General features: G+C 45.4%; 1 protein-coding gene and 1 long non-coding RNA gene across 2 annotated transcripts in view; one reads left to right on the forward strand and one right to left on the reverse strand.

Moving 5' to 3' along the window:
- LOC110217045 (uncharacterized) overlaps positions 1-9,604 on the reverse strand; it is a 47,329-nt gene extending 37,725 nt beyond the window's left edge. The window contains exons 1-2 of the long non-coding RNA XR_002326951.2: positions 9,386-9,604; positions 8,515-8,628 (exon numbers count right to left, since the gene is read on the reverse strand). This is a non-coding gene — a long non-coding RNA (uncharacterized LOC110217045). The remainder of the gene's footprint in view (positions 1-8,514; positions 8,629-9,385) is intronic.
- Positions 9,605-9,718: 114 nt separating this feature from the next.
- RPL29 (ribosomal protein L29) lies at positions 9,719-16,090 on the forward strand. Its single transcript, XM_020999183.2, has 4 exons — positions 9,719-9,816; positions 10,950-10,994; positions 11,264-11,328; positions 15,420-16,090. The coding sequence occupies exons 2-4, from the start codon at positions 10,958-10,960 to the stop codon at positions 15,972-15,974; spliced, it is 657 nt and encodes a 218-aa protein (XP_020854842.1). The 5' UTR covers positions 9,719-9,816; positions 10,950-10,957; the 3' UTR covers positions 15,975-16,090.
- Positions 16,091-19,196: the final 3,106 nt, after the last annotated feature.

Raw genomic sequence — 19,196 nt, forward strand, 5'->3', positions numbered from 1 at the left:
AGTCCAGCCTGGAAGGCTGGAGGGCAAAGCGAGGGATTCCTCCAAAAGCCTCCATTTAAAGGGGGTTCTCAGGACAGGCATCTCTTCATTTCTCACCAGCTTGTACTCCTCTGGACTGGTCTCCGTCATGTCCCCAGCTGGTACCTTCCCTCCACCCTTTTCAGCTTCCTTCTATGCGCAGTCTTCCCTCATTATATCTTAAACTCCTTGGGGGCAGTACTTAATGTTTATTGACTTACACACTCTAAGTGCTGTCAAACTAGGAAGACTTCTTAGAAAAGAAGTAATCTCAATCGGTGCCAATGCTATTCCTTCTCTCTTTATTTCCATCCATCCACCTTGACATCACCTAAAGTTGGATCTGAGATTTAGAATGGGAAGTGACCTTTGCTAGGGATCATCTGCTCCAATTTCCTCATTTTACAGATGCAGAAACCTGAATCAGGGGAGGACTTACATAGAGACAACTTCTGAAGTTCTGAGAAAATTCATTTGGCAAGAGGCAGTGATCAAAGATGCATAGATACAATTCCTGATTTGAGTCCTGATTTTCAGCCCACTGATCCTCCCAAGGCTACCCCAGAGCTCTGTTATCCCTCTCCCCAGACTGATCGCAGTACTGAAAAGCATGCCTCCCTCCCCCCCCAGTACTGTTGAGGTGCTCCTTCCCCGGGAATGAGAATGGAGAAGCCCCTGAGGTACCTCCCTCCTATCTTTTGTTTAAGGAAGCCTTCCCCAGCCCCCAGAGCAGTTTCAACCTGACCTCAGGAGAGCCAGAGGTCTTTAAGGGTTTGGCATCATAGAGTCAGAGCTAGAAGGAGCCTTAGAGATCAGTTGAGTCCACTGAGCCCAAGAAAGCTTAAGTGGCTTGCCCAGGGTTACACAACTAATAAGTGTCTTAGGCAGAATGTGAACTTGGATCTTTCTCACTTCAAATCCAGTACTTTAGGACATCATGGTGCCTCTTGGTCCCATGGACCACATCTGGCCTTGAGGATCAGCTTGTTTCCAGCTGACTCCTATGACTTCCTACTCCCTCTCCTAGGACCTTGAGTCTTCCTCTCATCCCTTCCCAAGGAAAGAAGAACACAGAATCAAGGCTTGTGGAACTGAGCTGAAGAGGTTCCACGTCTAGCTCATTCCACCCATCTAGTTCACCTGTTCCTTAGAAGGACCAAGAACATGCTAGCCCAGGTAGGAACTGTCTGGTATCAATCAGTCTTAATGTGGTACGCAAGGGACAAGGGGCATACCCAGGTCCAGGTGATCCCACATTTTATCAAAAAACCGACCTCAGCAAGGCATTGACACCTAGTGTCAAGGAGACAAGAGAGGAATTGGAGAAGGGTCTTTCTAGGCTCCTCCTGGGCATCTCCTTTCAATTATAAGATCCATAAGAACAAGAACTTGGCCATCCCTACTTCTGTATCCTCTGTCCACGTGCCTTCTGGACTTCGCCACCATGACTCAGCTGCCTTCTCACCCTAGAACCTCTTTGCCAGGCCTTTTATCCACCTGGTGAGTTCCTTGGAAAAGGGGTGTCCATTTGAGCATGGGCCTAGATTGGACATGCTTCATTCTCCTCCTGATTGTGCTTCTTTCTGACTCTCCAGATTTTGCCACCTTTTTACATGCTATGTTCCTTTATTAGAAGGTAACCTCTCGAGGCAGCTAGGTGGCACAGTGAATAGAGCACCAGCCCTGAAATCAGGAGGACCTGAGTTCAAATCTGGCCTCAGACCAAACATCTGACACTAGCTGTGTGACCCTGGGCAAGGTCACTTAACCCCAATGGCCCAAAAAAAATTTTAAAAAGAAGGCAAGCTCTTTGAGGGCAGGGACTTTTTGATTGTATTTGTACCATCAGCACTTAACATAGAACTGGCATACAGTAAGTACTGAATAAATGTTTGTTGCCCATCTGCCCACACTTAGTAGGTGCTCAGTAAAGGTTTGTTTAAATTGTTGAATTTAATCCCATTTCAGTGTCTTTCTCTTTTTATCAGTGTCTAGGTCTCTTGATTCATCTTCCCTATCTCCCTATATTTTCAGGATTCCTATTGTTTTGGGAACCCAGAAAAAAAACTATCTTTACCTAATTAAATTTCCTTTCCCTAGGAGGGATTTATTTAACTTGATAAAGACCAGTAAGACCAGAAGTTAACACAGCACTTGGCACATAATAAGTTTAAGGAAGGCTTGTTTATGACTGGTCTTGAAGACAAGACAGGACGCTCTTTCTTGCCTGAGGGGCTGAACACTAGAGTTTGGCCAGTAAGACAGTTCACTGAGAGCTGTGAGGCCCAGACCAGTCTACCTTCCCAGTCAGTGCTCCTCCCCCATCTCACCACTACATTCCCCACAAGGGTTTAGATGAACACTTTACAGTTGTGTCGATCTTCAGAGTTCAAAGGACGCTGGCCGAACCTGGACTAGCCATAGAGTCTACCCACTACAGGATTTACAGCCAAAGCTTGGCTGCAAGAAAGGGGACCTCTCCCATGAGCCTGGACACAGGAGTTTAGCTCTGAGCACTGAGGAGACTTGAGCATTATCAACCAGGCTGGTCCAAGAAGGCTTCCTGGGGACGTGGCTTTGAAGAGAGAATAATTTGGTTTAGATAACTGAGAAAACTACCTCCCCTGTCCCTATCCAGAATGGACAAGATCTGCTCCACCCTTCAGATTACCTTTAACCTCAAGTATTGTTTCTGAATCTCACTCTCAGTCTTTGTGAGGAAACCTTAGAAAACACAGTGCAGGGTAGGGAAAATGTTGGGGGAAGAAGAAGGTAATTGAGGGCTGGTAATTATCTTTCTCCCACCTCAAATGCCAACCTTAGACTCACAGTTCAACACCAAAGGACCTCAGTTCAACCTCTCCATTGTACACAGATAGAAAGGGAAGCCCAAAGTGAGAAAGTGGATAGAGTGCTGAGCTTGGAGTTAGGAAGACTCATCTTTATGAGTTCAAATCCAGCCTCAGACACTTACTAGCTGTGTGACCCTGGGCAAGTCACTTAACCCTGTTTGCCTCAGTTTCCCCATCAGGAAAATGAGCTGGAGAAGGAAATGATAAACCACTCCAGTATCTTTGCCAAGGAAACCCTCACAAAGAGTCAGATAGGAGTGAAACAACTGAACAACAACGACATCCTCAAGGTTATACAGTGGCAGAACTCAGAATAAAACACAGGTCCCTCATGCCTAGCCCCCCGTCTCTCACCAGACTCCTACATTTGTTTAGCAGGCTATTTCTCCCCTTGGAAATAAGAGTGATCTGGACTTGGCTCTGGGGAAGTAGAAGTGGATGAGACACCCTACCAACATAGTTGGAGAAACGAGGAAAACTCAGGACCACAGGGAGGACCTCTATTCCTTCAAAGTGTGTTATAGCAAGTTAAAAAAAACCCACAGTTTATGGGAAGCAGGATGTCAGGAAAAGCTTTCTGGCCAAGGCCGGAGTGAGATGGATCCTGAAGGACATGAATAGGAAAGAACAGGGTCAGAGATGAAGGATAGAGACCTCAAAAGGTCTAGGGGTGCATCCTAGATACTGTGACTGGGATAAAGAGAGAATGAGAAAGAAACAGAACCAGAAACAGGGACAGGGAGTGAGAAAGACAGGAGGTAGGGGAGAGGCCTAGAGAGAAATAGAAAGCACATTTATTAAGCTCTTACTCTATGCCAGACACTGATATGGAGCCCTCTTTAGCCCATTAAAATGCTAGATTTATGAAAAGCCAGACCCAGGAAAAGGTGGCCACTGCTACAGCCTCAGAGGAAAGGCTGGACTGTCACAGAGAGCTACACAAAGCCAGGAGCTACAAGCCTGGGCTTGAACGGAGTGGATGTGAGAGACTCCATCCCTGGCCCAACAGTGCCACCAAGTGAGGAATCCCGAGCATGGATGTCCTCGCCTGGCATTCCCGGTCTCACCATCTACCTCCCTACTCCCCATCCACCCAACCCAGGACAGGGCTTAATCTCCACTCTCAGGTTGGGGCTCCCTGAAGATGGGACCGAGTGTGTCTCCTCAGACTGGGGATTCACTGCGATGAATCTTAGAGGTGGAAAGATCTTCAGTGCTCATTTAATCCAAACCACACCCTAAAAGAATCCCCATCACAATAGACTAGCTCGTGGTCAGGGAGAATTCACTACCTCCTAAATCAGCCTAAGTTCCATTTTGGGATCCACTGAATTCCCTAACATTAGCTCTAAATTATTTTATTTTAAGTCCATTATTCCTGTTTCTGCCCTCCCAGCCAAATAAAACAACTTAATCCCTTCTCCACTAATCAGTCCTTCTAATAACTTGACAACAGCCATTATTTCCCCTTGTCCCCTCAAACCCTGCCAGGTGTCCCCAAATCTTGTCTTCTCAGGGCAAACATCTTCGTATGATATGGACTCAAGACCCTTCACAACTCTGACTGCATCCTCTGGACACTCTCCAGATTTCTACTGTCCTTCTTAAACTGACACCTAGAACTAAAAACAATGCTCCAAATATGATCTTAACAGAATAGTGGTTACCGAGAATATCACCTGCTTTTTTTCCTGGAAACTATGGCAGAGTGGACAGAGGTATGGACTTGGAGTCCAAAATATCTGAGTTCAAACCTGGCCCCAGATGCTTACTAGCTGTATGACCCTGGGCAAGTCACTTAACCTCTATCTGCCTCAGTATCCTCAACTGTAAAATGGGGATAACAGCACCCACCTCCCAGGGTTGTTGTGAGGATCAAATGAGGTAACATTTGTAAAGTGCTCAAGACAGTGTCTGACATGGTAGGTCAAAATCTTTTGGGATCCCCACTCTGACATTCACCAGCATATTCCTTATTCCTCCCAATGAAGAAGCAGAGTGGTGAAGTGGGTGGTGTAAGGGGGGTGTGGAGTCAGGAAGACCAAAGTCTGAATCTCTCCCTTCACGCACTGACTGGCTATATCAGTCTGGCCTCAGGTTACTCATCTGTACATTGGGGGAGTTCAACTGAACCCTTAAAGTCTCTTATAGTCAAATTTATAAGAATACAAGCCATTCCCCAATTGATAAATGGTCAAAGGATATGAACAGGCAGTTCTCAGATGAAGAAATTAAAGCCATCTATAGTCACATGACAAAATGCTCTAAATCACTATTGATTAGAGAAATGCAAATCAAAACAACTCTGAGGTACCACATCACACCTATCAGATTGGCCAAGATGACAAAACAGGAAAATGATACATGTTGGAGAAGATGTGGGAAAATTGGAACACTAACGCATTGTTGGTGGAGTTGTGAAATGATCCAACCATTTTGGAGAGCAATTTGGAACTATGCCCAAAGGGCTATAAAAATGTGCATACCCTTTGACCCAGCAATAGCACTTCTAGGGCTATATCCCAAAGAGATCAAACAAATGGGGAAAGGACCCATATGTACAAAAATATACATAGCAGCTCTTTTTGTGGTGGCAAAGAATTGGAAATTTAGAGGATGCCCATCAATGGGGGGAATGACTGAGCAAGCTGTGGTATATGAATGTAATGGAATACTATTGTGCTATAAGAAATGATGAGCAGGCTGACTTCAGAAAAACCTGGAAAGACTTGGATGGTCTGGAGCAGAACCAGGAGAACATTGTACACAGTAACAGCCATGTTGTGTGATGACCAATATTGATAGATTTAACCCTTCTCAGCAATGCAAGGATCTAAGACATCTCCAAAGACATCTCATGATGGAAAATGCTATCCACATCCAAAGAAAGAACTATGGAGTTTGAATGAAGAGTGAAGCATACTATTTGCTATTTTTTTCTTCTGTTGAGTTTTGTTTTCTCGTTCTGTGGTTCCTCCTATTGGTTCTAATTTTTACTTACAACATCACTAATCTGAAAATGTTTAATAAGAATGTATATATATAGCCTATATCAGATTGTGTACCCTAGGGTAGTAGGGAAGAAGGGGGAGAAAAATTTTAAACTCAAAAGCATATGGAAGTGATTGTTGATAAATCAAAATTAATTATAAAAAAAAAGTCCCTTATAAATCTATGACCTTCTGACTGACTCCCTGAGAGCAGAGGCATTGGGACCCCTTCAGAGTAGAGAGCCCCTGAGGATAAGGGCTGTATTCCCTCAGATGAGTGTCCCTGAGGACAGGGACCTTGTCATCTTCTCCTCAGACCAGTTTACCCGGGCAATTCTACCAGAATCATAGAACCACAGTACAGTTGAACTATGCACAAGTTCAAATCATATCACGTCAGAACTGTAAAGGAGGCACCTCGGCAATCACATGGCCCAACCCTGTCATGTTACAGATGGGAAAACTGAGGCCTAGAATGGGAAACTGACTCAAGGTCATGCATTCAGCAGCAGAGCCAAAAGTAGAAGCCAAGGTTCCCAACCACCAAGTCTGTTTCTCTCTGCTCTAGCAGCAACCAGGGGACCAGAGGGTGATAGATTTAGAGATGGAAGACACCTGAGATGACATCTCGCCTTTCATTTTACTGATGTCATCACAGGCTTTTCTTTAACAGAAAAGGCGCTCCCACTCTGGATACAAAGAAAGGTTAAAAAAAAACCCAAACAATTCCTGTTTTCACAGAACTCAATCCAGTGGTATAGACAACCTGCAGACACCTAGGTACAAACAGAACCCATTACAAACATAAATAGAGGGAAGGCACTAGAATTAAGAGAGATCTGGAAAGGTTTCCTGTAGAAGATGGGATGTTACCTAGGACTTGATGGAAGTGAGGGAAGCAGGAGGGAAAGCATTCCAGGCATGAGGCCAGTGACATTATATATGAATGTGATGGAATACCATTGTTCTACAAGAAATGATGAAGGGGATGGTGAAACCTGGGAAGACTTGTATGAACTGATGCAAAGTGAAGTGAACTTCAGGAAAATGATTTATATGATAACGATACTTTGAAAAACTCAGAGACTCTGATCAACACAATGACCAACCACAGTTCCAGAGGTCTCATGGTGAAACATGCTCCTGACAGCGAGATGGCAGACTCAAAATGCAAATTAAGCTCTGTGTGTGTTTGTGTGAAACACATCTGTGGTATCATTAGCCCAGTTTAATGTTGGTCACTGCAGGACATGCATATGTGTGTGGCCAATATGGGAATTTGTTTGCTTAACTCCACATGTTTGTAATAGGTTTTGTTTTTCTCACTTTCTCAATGCAGCCAATGGCAAATGAAATGGGTCTAAAAATAAAATTGAATTTTAAAAATCAAAATCAATCTCACAACCAACCAAAACTTTTGAACAACCAATTGTGCAACCACCAATTAAAAACAATTGAAAGTTTAAATAGGCTGGAAGCATTGGTGCTCCAGAGACACAGAAGAGTTCCAAGCTATCAGCAGATGATGCTCAAGCTCCGGTACCCAGAGAAGAGAAAAGTGACAGACTCCATCTGCTGGAGGAGAACTGAACATGAGGAAGAAGCAAAGTAAACCAGAGACAGCACTTGTTGCCAAAAGCATATACACAGAGTATCTGCTGGGAATGGAGGCCAGCAGAAGAAGTAGGGACCAGAGCTAAACTGCTGGTGGAAAGAACAGTGAAGAAGGGAATGCCAACCTTCTCCTCCGATGAGGCCCTAACCTGGCCAGCCCTGTACAGTCTGTACAGGTTTCTAAAGGAGGATGGCCCACCGAAGCCAGAAGGGATCCTCTTGACTCTATGTGGACCTAGATACAAGCCCTTTAATTGTTCTAAGATGAAATGCTTTGTGAGCCCGAGTCATTTTAAATGGAGCTGGTGGCTTTCTTTCAGGGAGTACCACAAATTAAAATTCCCAGATCCCACCTGAGGGGGGACAATGGATCAGAAAAGTGAGAGGCCCCAAAATGTGACCGGATTCTTAAGTCATATTGGAGCTTAAAGTGGCATTGGGAACATCTAATGGAGACATCTACTATTGGATTATAAACTCTTTGAAAGCAGAAACTGTTGCTTTTCATGCTTGTATGTAAAATTGTCTGCCACATAGTAGGTACTTAATACATGTTTATTGCATTTACTTCAACAGAGGAAGGGAATAAGCATTTATATAGCACCTACTAGATGTCAGGCGCTGTGCTAAGAGCTTCACAAATATCATCTTATTTAATCCTCACAGCTGCTTGAGGTAAGTGCTGTTATTATCTCCATATTATAGTTGAGGAAACTGAAGCAAACAGAGGCTAAATGACTTACCCAGGGTCACACTGGTAGGAAGTGTCTGAGGCCAGATTTGCACTCAGACCTTCTGGACTCTGGAAGTCCAGCTCTCTATCCATCACGCCACCTAACTACCTCTAAGGTGGTTAGAGATGTGGGTCTGCAGTCCCACACTGGTCTTTCAAAGAGAAGTGACATTGACAGAGAGAGGGCAATAGCATCACCAACTCTTCCCAACCGCTCTCGGGCCTACCTTCGGGAAGAGGGGAATGAGACACACATGGCCCAGCATTGCCAATGAAGTAGAAAAAGAATAGAAAGGAATTTTCTAACCTCAAGTCCTGCAATAGATTAGAGTCACAGAATGGCGGCTAAGGCGGTAACGGCCTGTTGTTTCTCGTACTTGTGGACACTTAAAATCTGAGCCATGGACGTCAGTTTCTCTATCTGGAAAATGATGAAGATGAAAATAAGGCCAGTTTCATTTTTTTCATTCATTCACTCATTTGTTGTTTATTAAGCCCCTACTGTACTGATATGGAATTTACAGATTATATGGGGTGGGGGTTCCTCCCAGCTGACATTCTTCTACACTTCTGGGACTGGCCTCTCAGCAGGAAGAGTAGGCAAATCTCTAACCGTCCTACTTTGCAACTTTTGGTAAAGGGAAAGAAATCCCAAACTCTTGACTGAAATGTGAGTTTTGGATTCTTTGTGGATTTGTACCGTCCATGGGCTCCTTAATGAAGAGTAAGAGATCAGGGAGAGTGAAGGTTAAGTTAAGGGAGGCAATGAAGAAATTTGACCACTTGTGGTGGGAGATTCCTGGATCTACTTGAACGGATGCCTTCTTAGATCCTTTCCAATTCTGAAATTTTGGTTTCTGTAAATGTAGATGTAAAATACAGCCTGTCAGACACAGGAGGGACCTTAGAATACAGAACGTCAGAACTGGGAAATCATTATTGTACCCATTTCCCAGATGGGGAAACTAAGGCAGGCAGCAGTTAGGTGACTTCTCCAAGTCACACAGCTAGCGAGTGTCTCAAGCCAGCCCAGTCTCCCTGCCTCCAGAACAAGCGCTGGGAGGACCCTTCCAGAGCACCTAATCCAACCCCTCATTTAACAGATGGGGAAACTGAGGACCAGCGAGGCTGGTGGACCGAGCTGAAAAGAGGCCGTTGAGGCCAACTGGTTCCTACACCTCTTTTACAGATGGGGAAACCGAGGCTCGGGGAGGCTCAGTGCGTCGTCCAGGGTCACACAGCTGGCGAGTGTCTGCAGCAGGATTCTAGCACCACAGGAGGCTCAGAGCCTAGGTCCGGGTCGCTCGGGCCCCCTCACCGCACCCGTTTTACGTGGAAGACAGGAAAGGCGGGGCCACTGGCGGAGCCGGCTTCCGGGACTTCCGAGGCTACGTCTCAATTCGGTCCCCCGGCGGAAGAGCGTGGTTCAGAACCTTTCTTGCCGGAACCTTTCTGCTCAGGGCTCAGGGCTCCGAGGGGGGAGCTTTTCCTACGGGATTTTCCTCCCACGCGGCCCTTATTTCCCACACTGCCCCGCGCTTCTTCTTTCTCTCTCTCTCTCTCGCTTGGCCTCTTCCGGTCGGTGGAGTGCCTGTTAGCGCAGGCTACGGTGAGAGGCTCTGGGGGTCGCATCCGGCGCCATCCGTGGCCTGGGTGGGACGTGGGGGGACTAGCACATAGTTCCGGGGACAGTGGAAGAATTCTGAGCCGGGGGGCTGGGGGGAGGCAGGGCCCAGGCCGGCGGGCGGGGAGCAAGTCAGGGCTGAGTCCGGGCCCGATGGGAGAGTCGGGGGAGGCCCGGGCCCGGGGTGGCTGAAAGGCCTGGCCGGGGATTGTCAGATCCGGGTTCCCGGATGGAGGGCGAAGACTGGAGAGAGGTCGAGGTTCGGAGACCGGGGCTTCGAGGAGGGGAAGGAGAGGGGCACAGAGGGCTGTGCTGTGGGCTGGGTCTGGAGAAACATCGGGCCGGGTCTGGAGAAACATCGGGCCCGCAAAGGGAGTGTCAGGAGTGGGAAGGGATTGGAAGCCCACGCGGGGCAGAGCGTCCCCGTCGTCCATGGGGGTGAGCTTCGAGGACCTTGGGTGCAGAGCCCACCCCTATCCGGGGAGCCTAAATCTTCTCTCTGGCTTGTGCAACCACTGCTCTGCTCACTCTCGGAATTGATCATGATACTCCCATTAACTTTTTTGACAGCCATGCTCTGTAGAACTTGGTATCCAATTCTCCTTCACATGAGCTGTCATTGATGCTTTCTCCCATCTTGGGCTTTTACGTTCTTAAAGCCCAAGTTAAAAAATTCATCTCAATTAAATTTCTTTCATCTTATTAGATGTTTGGGGCTTGACTGAAGGGAAGCACTATATCGATCAGTAAACATTTATTAATCATTTGCTTTGGGTGCTGTGCTAACAGCTGGCTAAAAGAGGCAAAAGACAGTCCTTGTCCTCAAGCAGCTTAAAGTCAATAGGAGATGACAAGGCAGGATAAATAGGAAATCATTAACAGGGAAGGCACTTAGAATGAAGAGACATTAGGAAAGGTCTCCTGTAAAAGATGGGATTTTGATTGGGAAGCAGGTAAGTCCTGCTTCATAATGAGCTTTTGTAGCTTCATGACCCAGAAAATTTCGTTTAAGTACCCTATGAAAATGAGGGGGCTAGGCGTCATGAGATCACAGGTTCATGGCAGCATGCTTGGCTCTGGATTCTGATCCTAAAATCCTTCTCGTTTCTCCTCTACAGGTGTAAAGATGGCTAAGTCTAAGAACCATACTACCCATAACCAATGTAAGTTCTCCAGGTATAAGTGAGAGGTAGCCCGTGGTATGACTGGATTGAGTGTTAAGACCATTCGCAGGCTCTGTGAATTTGAAGAAGTTGCTAACCTTCAAGCAACCTTTTTTCTTATCTTTTAAATAAGGATAATAATTGTGCCACTTTACGGGAGTGAGGGAAAATAACTTATCTAAATGTAGAAGCCCGTAGCTGTGGAAGCTTGTTATTTACTGTGTTAAATCAAACTGCCTAATTTGGGTTTTTTTCCCTCTTGTCTATAGCACGAAAATGGCACAGAAATGGCATCAAGAAACCCAGGTCACAGAGATACGAGTCTCTGAAAGGGGTGAGTATGCATATATTCTGTGAGTATGGTTCATTAATAAGAGGTTTGGGTTACTGGTTTGATTCTTTAAACGGTCAATTTTGTTACATTGCTTTTTGCCCACAGGCCACCTGACACCTGGCCATCTCACTTTCAGATATGGGGAGGCTGCTACTCTCTGTCAGCCTTGCCATAAGAGAGGCTTCTCTAGAAAAGTTATGTAGGAGTTTAGAACCATACCGTGATACATTGGCAAGAGTGTTAGCTCTGGAGGCAAGAACTTGGATTCAGAGCCTGTGATTTGGTGCCTGTGACCTTGGGCAGGTTAACTTAACTTTTCTGGACCCAAGTGTCCTTACCTATAAGATGCAGGGGTTAAGCTAGATGACCTCTAAGTTTTCTCTAGCTATAATGTGACACTGGCCTGTCAGTAGGAAAGGAACTCCTGCCAGCCCTAAAAGAGTTCATAGGCAGTCTGCTTAAGGAGAGCAGACAAGATGTACACAGCACTGTAGGACAAAGCACAAAGTGTGCAGTGTTGACAGACTTTCTCTTCTCCCTGTCTTTGTGTAGGCTCTGTCTTTTTATCTGAGGTTCTTGGCACAGTGTTGTACTTGCCAAAGTTTAAATTGAATAGATGACATTACTCCTAGTTGTTCCCAGAATATGGTTAGATGTGTAACCTAGGTGTGCTACTGTTGGAGCCAGAGACCATCCAACTTATCTTGTTAATAATTAGGTCACATGAGCTACATTTAGCCTGGATTTGAACAGTTGGTATTAATCCTTTAACCAGTCATCAGTCATTATGCTCATTGTGTTCAATGATTTGAGCTGGTAAAGGGGACATATATTCACAAGATCTTCTGACCCATGTCCTCAGGAATCCTAAAGTCCAGTAGGAGGTAAAAATCATGTACTCATATAACTATATAGGTACGCAGTATTCAAGTGAACCGTCTTAACAGTTTCTTCAAAGGTAATTTTTAATTTCTTGATGACTGTGTACTTTAACAAATGATTTACCTACTGCAGGTCTGTGTAAAGGCCAAACTTTGTTGCCACCTTTGGGTACCAGTCACTTGGCTAAACTTAGTCCCTGATTTGTTTTGTTTTTATAATTTTCCATTCCAAATTCTTTGCCCCTACCCATTGAGAATGCAAGAAATATGTTACCCATTATATATATGAAGTCATGCAAAACATTTCTGTAGTAGCCATGTTCTGGAAGAAAAATAAAGGAAAAGATATACTTCAGTCTGCACTCTTGTATCCACCAGTTCTCTTATCTGAAGGTGGATAGCATTTTTCATTTTGAGTCTTTTGGAGTTGTGGTGAGTCATTGTACTGATAAGACACAGATTACAATATCACTGTTACTGTGTCACTCTGGTTGCCCTCACTTTGCATCAGTTTATAGAAGTCCTTCCAGGTTTTCTGAAAACCATCCCTTTTGTCATTTCTCAGAGCACAATAGTATTCCTTCTGTAACTTGTTCAGTCATTCCACAGTTAATGGGCATTTCCTCAATTTCTAATTCTTTGCCACAAGTAGAACTAGTATAAAGTGCTTTTGTACATGTGGGTACCTTTTTTTTTTCTTTGATCTCTTTGGGGTACAAACCTAGTAGAGGACTACTGGGCCAGAACGTGCTATCTTATAGCCTTTTGGGCATGATTCCTGATTGTTTTCTAGAATTGTTGGACTAATTGCCACATCCCTTCCAGTGTTTGTCATTTTCTGCATCTGCCATCTTGGCCTGTCTGATAGGTGTGAAGTGGTACCTCAGAGTTGGTTTTAATGTGCATTTCTCTGTTATGGTTTAGAACATTTTTTCATTTGATTATGAAAACTTGCCCATTCCTATGTTTATCAGTTGGGGAATGGCTCTTATTTTTTGTAAATTTAGCTCAGTTCCCTATATGTTTGAGAGATGAGACCGTTTTGGCCACATTAGTTCTGTTTGTATAAAAACTTTATAATTTTATATAATCAAAATTATCCATTTTGCCTCCTGTGAACCTCTGTCTCATAAGTATTTCTTTTCCCTGTACTTCCCAAATTTGCTTATGATATCGCTTTCTATAATTATATCATGTACCCATTTTGAGCTTATCTTGGTATGTGGTATGAGATGTTGGTCTGTGCCTAGTTTTGGCCAGACTACTTTCCAGTTTCCCAGCAGTTTTTGTCAACTAGTGAGTTCTTGCCCCAGTATCAGGGATCTTGGGGCTTATTGAACATTAGATTACTGCACTCATTTGTTTTCTGTGTACTTAATCTGTTCCATTGATCAGCCATTCTATTTCTTATCCAGTACCAAATTATTTTGATGATTACTGCTTTGTGGTATATTTTGAGATGTGGTACTGCTAGGCTGGAAACAGTTTTTAAAAATATACCCCTGCAGATTTGGCAATTAGTATTTAGTATGGCTCTGGAATCCATGATGGTTAGATGTAGAGGGGACCTTAGAAATTATGTAGTCCAAGGATATTCAGATTTTTATTAGTAAGCCATATGATGAGAATCTGTGTTTGAACCAAATGAATCTAAAGATTACATTCTGCTTCAATTAAAATGACGAAATAATTGAAGCCAGTAGCATGGCACCTGATGGTCTCTTATACTGCCTTAGGAGGCAGTGGGCAGGTGCTTAGGACCATTCACTGATTTATGAGGTAATTAGGTTAAAAAAAATACTTAGGTAGGCCACGTATTGGTCACTGAGCATCTAGTCTAACTCCTTCAGCTTGTAAATAGGGAAACCGAGGTCCAAGAAGTAGGAAGGGCTTGTCTCAAAGATACACAGCTTATTAGTAGCAGACCTGGACTGGACCTTAGGTCATGATGACTCTTAGTTTAATTTAGACCATCACTCAGCCTTTAAATGCTTGTTCTGTGCTAAGCACCAAGGATACAAAGAAGGCAAAAGTACTCCTGCCTCTCAAAGATCTCACATTTTCTGGCTAGAAGTAGACATGGAGATTTAGGTATACGAAATAGGTGTACAGAATAGATGGAAGGTAATCTCCCAGAAAGGAAGACGCTAGTCAGTAAACATTTTTTAAGCACTTGGTATATGTCAAGCCCTATGCTGCTAAGCGCTGGGGTGAAAATCCCTGTCCTCAAGTTGCTCACAGTCTGTTGGGGGAGACAGCATTCAAAGGAGCTCTATACAGGATAAATTGGAGGCAAGCTGGGATTTGCAGAAGGTTCCTTCAGAAGGTAGGATTTGAATTGAGTCTTGAAAGTAGGAAGGGAAATTTAAGAGGCAGAGGTGAGGAGGAAGAACATTGCGGAAGTGAGGGACAGACAATGCAGAGGCCTAGAGATGAGAAAACAGTAAGTGTAAGAATCCTGGAGAGGTAGAAAGGGAACAGATTATCATTTTAAATGCCAAAGTTAGATTGAGACAGATTCAGAGTTTTGAATGCCAAATACAAGACTAGACGATAGATCCTGGAGCCACTGGACTTAAGAACATCACTTTGGCAGCTTATTGGAGCGGGAGACCTACCAGAAGGTTGTTGTATTTTGCATTAGATAGGAAAGCAGGGGTGAAAGCCTGAACTAGAGTGGTAACCGTAGAAGAGGAGAAAAGAGCTTATATTCAGGAGATACCATGAAGGTCTGATCTGGATGGTCTGGATATGTGGGGCATTAGTTCCTTGTAGAAGTGACTGGCATGTAAGAATAAGAAGTCACAGGTGACACTGGATGAGATGCCAGCCTACTGACTGGAGACTTGTGGTGCCTTGACAGCAGCAGGACAGTTGAAGAGAGGGATGAATTCTGTTTTGGGGAGGTTGTATTGGAGACATCCAGAAGGCAACTGTCAGTGTGATATGGAGCTCCAGTTGACTTGGGTCAGTTGTATAGAGATGATCATTCAATTCATGGGAGCTGATGAGGCAGTCAGAGCCTTGGTTGGTGGGTGTGATATGGATGAAAATATCCAACCAGGGTGAAGGAGCAGTCAGGTAGGAGAGCCAAAAGAGAACAGGGTCACAGACCTAGAGAGGAGAGGACCCAGGATGAGATGGATCACAGCAGCTCGGGGCTTCTTCTCTCCAGGATGAAAGTAGTAAAGACATTGCTTTGTCTTCCAGGTTGACCCCAAGTTTCTGAGAAACATGCGCTTTGCCAAGAAACACAACAAGAAGGGGCTGAAGAAGATGCAGGCCAACAATGCCAAAGCCATCAAAGCACGAGCAGAGGCCATCAAGGCCCTGAGCACCAAGGCCTCCAAGGCCAAGCTCCTCAGGCCCAAGATCCCCAAGGCCAGTGCCTGGCGTACTGGACGTAAGATGGCCACCAAGCGTCCAGGCCCTAGAGTTGGCTTCAAACGGCCAGGCCCTAGGATCACAAAGCCTGACTCTAAGGTTGCCAGAACCGCTGACCCCAAGACTGCCAAGTCCACTGACCCCAAGGCTACTAAGGCTGCCAAGCCTACTGACCCCAAGGCTGCCAAGTCTGCCTCCAAGGTCAGTAAGTCTGATCCCAAGGCTACCAAATCTGGCCCCAAACCCAGCAAATCTGAAGCCAAGGTCGCCAAGTCTGATCCCAAGGCCACAAAGCCCAGTGATTCCAAGGCTGCTAAGCCTGCTGAGTCCAAACCCAAAGATGCTGGGGCTAAAGCTGCTAGTCCCAAGCCTTCAAAATAGATGCTTCAGGACAGAAGGACTTGTTTAAACCCTAAACTACCATTTTTTTCCCAGTCAGGGTATGATTATTCTATTCACTATTTTGTACAAATAAAGAAAATGGTGAGTCATAAGAACCATCAGTCTTTCTGTTGTCGAATCTAAGAGTGGAATAGGGAAGGAGGCCTACAAGCCCAGCTTGGGAGCCAGTATTTTAAAGGAGGTGTAATATATTAGTGATTTATAGATGGGGAAACAGGCTCAGAGCAATTGTGGGCCACCCACCCCCAATATTTTTCAGACAAGGAGGTTGAGACCCCAAGAGCTTAAGTGACTTTGCCAAGGTCACAGAGGTAGTAGGTGTCTTGTTTGGTATGAACCCTAACTGCTACTTAACTGCTGTTTTTGACTTGAAGCAAGTCTTGGCTTCTTTGGCCTGAATTTCTGCAACTGTAAAGTGTGAGGGGCTTAGACTGAAAGAGTGCCTTCCAAGCTCCAAATCTATAGTTCTTTATAAAGGTCTTATCATATCGGGGACTAAAAGCTCATTTAAAAGAGTGCAGCAGGGCGGAGGGAAAACCATCCAAAGGAAAATGTGAATTCAGGTTGCCGATGGAAAACATAGGTGCCGTAGTGGGAAAAGCATGGGATTTGGAACCCAGGGACTTATTTTGTGCCCTCTGGGTTACCTTCAATAACCACATTCTCATGTGTACCTGTTCTCCGCCCCTGTTCTGGGCCTTCGTTTCCTCATCTTCCTTGAAGTTGGAGGATCTGATCCATCAAGTCCCTGCCAGGTATGATCCACAGCCAGAATACCTTGAAAGCCGCAGCTCCCCTTAACCCTATGCCAATCCCGTACAGCAGAGTACGGCTGAGCCTCGGTTTAGGTTCAGGGTTCCTGTTCCTGCTTTCCTAGGCTTCATGACCAAGGGAGAAACACGTTGGACAAGAACTATACCACCACAGAAACCTTATTATGTGTATCCCTTGGTGGCAGGGCCTAGTGATGTAATTACTGGATTGAGGGTTATCCTCCAGTGTCACCCAGAGCAAGGCTCTTAACCTTCTCTAAGATGGTCTCTAAGGTTACTTCAAAAAGGCTGTGAAGTCCACCCTGAACCATTTCTCAGAGTGGATTGTTGGACTGTACGGTTTCACATTCCATGCTTCCAGGGAAGGGCAGCAAGCAAGGAGAACATGTAACAGTTTACTGCCCCGTGTCCAGCGTCCCCTGGTCTGCACTGGGCACTTGGTGTTCTAGTCTTGAACATTAACTATCATTAACTCCAAGTGTATCACTAAGTCACCAGAAACCTGGTCTCTGCCCTTTGAGGGTTGTGATGTCTGCCCTCTTTCCCAGAGTCCTGATAAATGTTCCTGCTTTGGTCTTGGGCTTTTTGTGGACTACTTGTCCAAGACCTTCCCAGTACCAGAGCTTTCTAAGTAAGTATGTAGGCTCAGAGAGGGATTTTGAGTGATAGAGCAGAATTTAGTGACTTCTAGCCCCAAGCCTTGGACCAACAGACTGGGAAGCTTGGAGCCCACCCATAACCCCTGCTGGAATGAAACCTCTGGAGGCCAGACAAAGTTAGGGATCTGGGGAAAACGCTCCCTTGACATTCTTTAGGGGTGCTACCAGAAAACTACCTGGCAGCTGAGTCGCCCCAGAGAGTTTGTCATTTGCTCTAGGAACCAACCAAATTAGACATCCGGGGGATACTGAACAGGAAAAGTCATGGCCAACGAGGCCCTTAGCATACAGTTTATACAATAGACTGGATTTGGGGCGTGGATGGTAATAGAGGAAACTAGAGGCTTAGGGCCTTTGAACACAGCTGTATCCTGGGGTCTTGGCCGAAAGGACCGTAATGGCTGCCCTTTGTTGGAAACCACTGATCCTTGTCTCCCCACCTAGCTGCTTTGCCTGAGTTGCTTCAGTAGCTGCTGGGAAGTTTCCATGTTCCCTGTCCCAGGACCACTTGTGTCCCTGACTACCCTCAGGGTGGGCTGCCCCTGCTTGAAGATCAAAGGACTAGGCTGGACCAGGCCCCATGGTGTTATTATTAGTTCATCCTTGGTTTAATTTTTCATTATCTTGTGCCAGGGATGCTGGGAGAAGCAGGATCCCTGCCTTTCCATCTGCCCTCCCCAGGGGTGTGTATAAGCACTGAGATAATGGATTTTTCCTTGGATCTCTGCCTCTAGGCTCCACCCCTCTCACTCGGGACTATGGCCTTGCAGACTCCCCAAGGGTATGCACGCTTTTGTCTCCCTAGAATGAAAATAGGGTGGGGCTTTTCTAGCCCTCCCGGGCAGAGTTGAGCTCTTGTGCTGAGCAGTCACGTGATGTGGAGCCAAGCATTTGCCCTACGGGGTCTCAATTTCCTCATTAGGGGATGGGTTGGAATCCAAGTCCCCAAGATCCTTTGAAATTCTAGCACTCCAAGATCCTCAGGAAAGATATTTGTAGGGGTAGCTAGGTGGTGCAGTGGATAGAGCACTGGCCCTGGATTCAGGAGGACCTGAGTTCAAAACTGACATCAGACACGTAATACTAGCTGTGTGGCCCTAGGCAGGTCACTTAATCCCATTGCCTAGCCAGAAAAAAAAAAGAAACTTGAGGAAAGGTATTTGTTTTGAAGCATGAAAGGGAATCGCAGATTCCAGGTAATATTACTGTTCTCCTTTCTCTTTGAAGGCAATCCACAAGCATTTATTGTGTGCCAGGGACTGTGCTAGGCCCAGAATAGTCCCGGCCCTCAGGAAGCTTACATTCTGAACACACAGTAAGCATAAAAAAGTAAACAAGGTAATGCGGAGGGGGGGGACTAACAGGTGTAGCTCTGCCATCTGTATGATGGGCAAGGAGGTGGTACCTGAGCTGAGTCTTAAAGACAAAAGGAGGGATTCCTAGGTGGGGAGTGAGGAGGGGCTGCATTCTGGGCACGCAATACAAAAGTACTAGTAGGACAAACCCAGCAGCTGAAGGAATGAGGCCAGTTTAAGCTAAGGAAGTCTGCAATGTGAGGGGGAGCCAAAGTTTGCCAACAGGATAGCTTTTGTCGGGACTATGTCACTCCCTTACCGAGTAGATCCCAGTGGCTCCCTATTGCCTCTAGTATCCACTGTACAGGGTATTTATTTCCTTACTTAATTCCCTTTTCTATGGTGTACAAAGTTCCTCACACCACCACCACCTTGGGAGATAGGTACTTTGAAGTTAATGATACACATTTTGCA

Source organism: Phascolarctos cinereus, unplaced genomic scaffold (assembly GCF_003287225.1).
Source record: "Phascolarctos cinereus isolate Bilbo 61053 unplaced genomic scaffold, phaCin_HiC Scaffold_4;HRSCAF=312, whole genome shotgun sequence".
In the NCBI taxonomy this organism is placed as follows: Eukaryota; Metazoa; Chordata; class Mammalia; order Diprotodontia; family Phascolarctidae; genus Phascolarctos; species Phascolarctos cinereus.

What these genes read in the sequence shown, in the direction of transcription:
- RPL29 (XM_020999183.2), top strand. Translation starts at nt 10,958, where the DNA reads ATGGCTAAGTCTAAGAACCATACTACCCATAACCAAT. An exon ending in CCATACTACCCATAACCAAT is followed by an intron (nt 10,995 to 11,263) that starts GTAAGTTCTCCA and finishes TCTTGTCTATAG; the next exon opens with CACGAAAATGGCACAGAAAT. An exon ending in GATACGAGTCTCTGAAAGGG is followed by an intron (nt 11,329 to 15,419) that starts GTGAGTATGCAT and finishes TTTGTCTTCCAG; the next exon opens with GTTGACCCCAAGTTTCTGAG.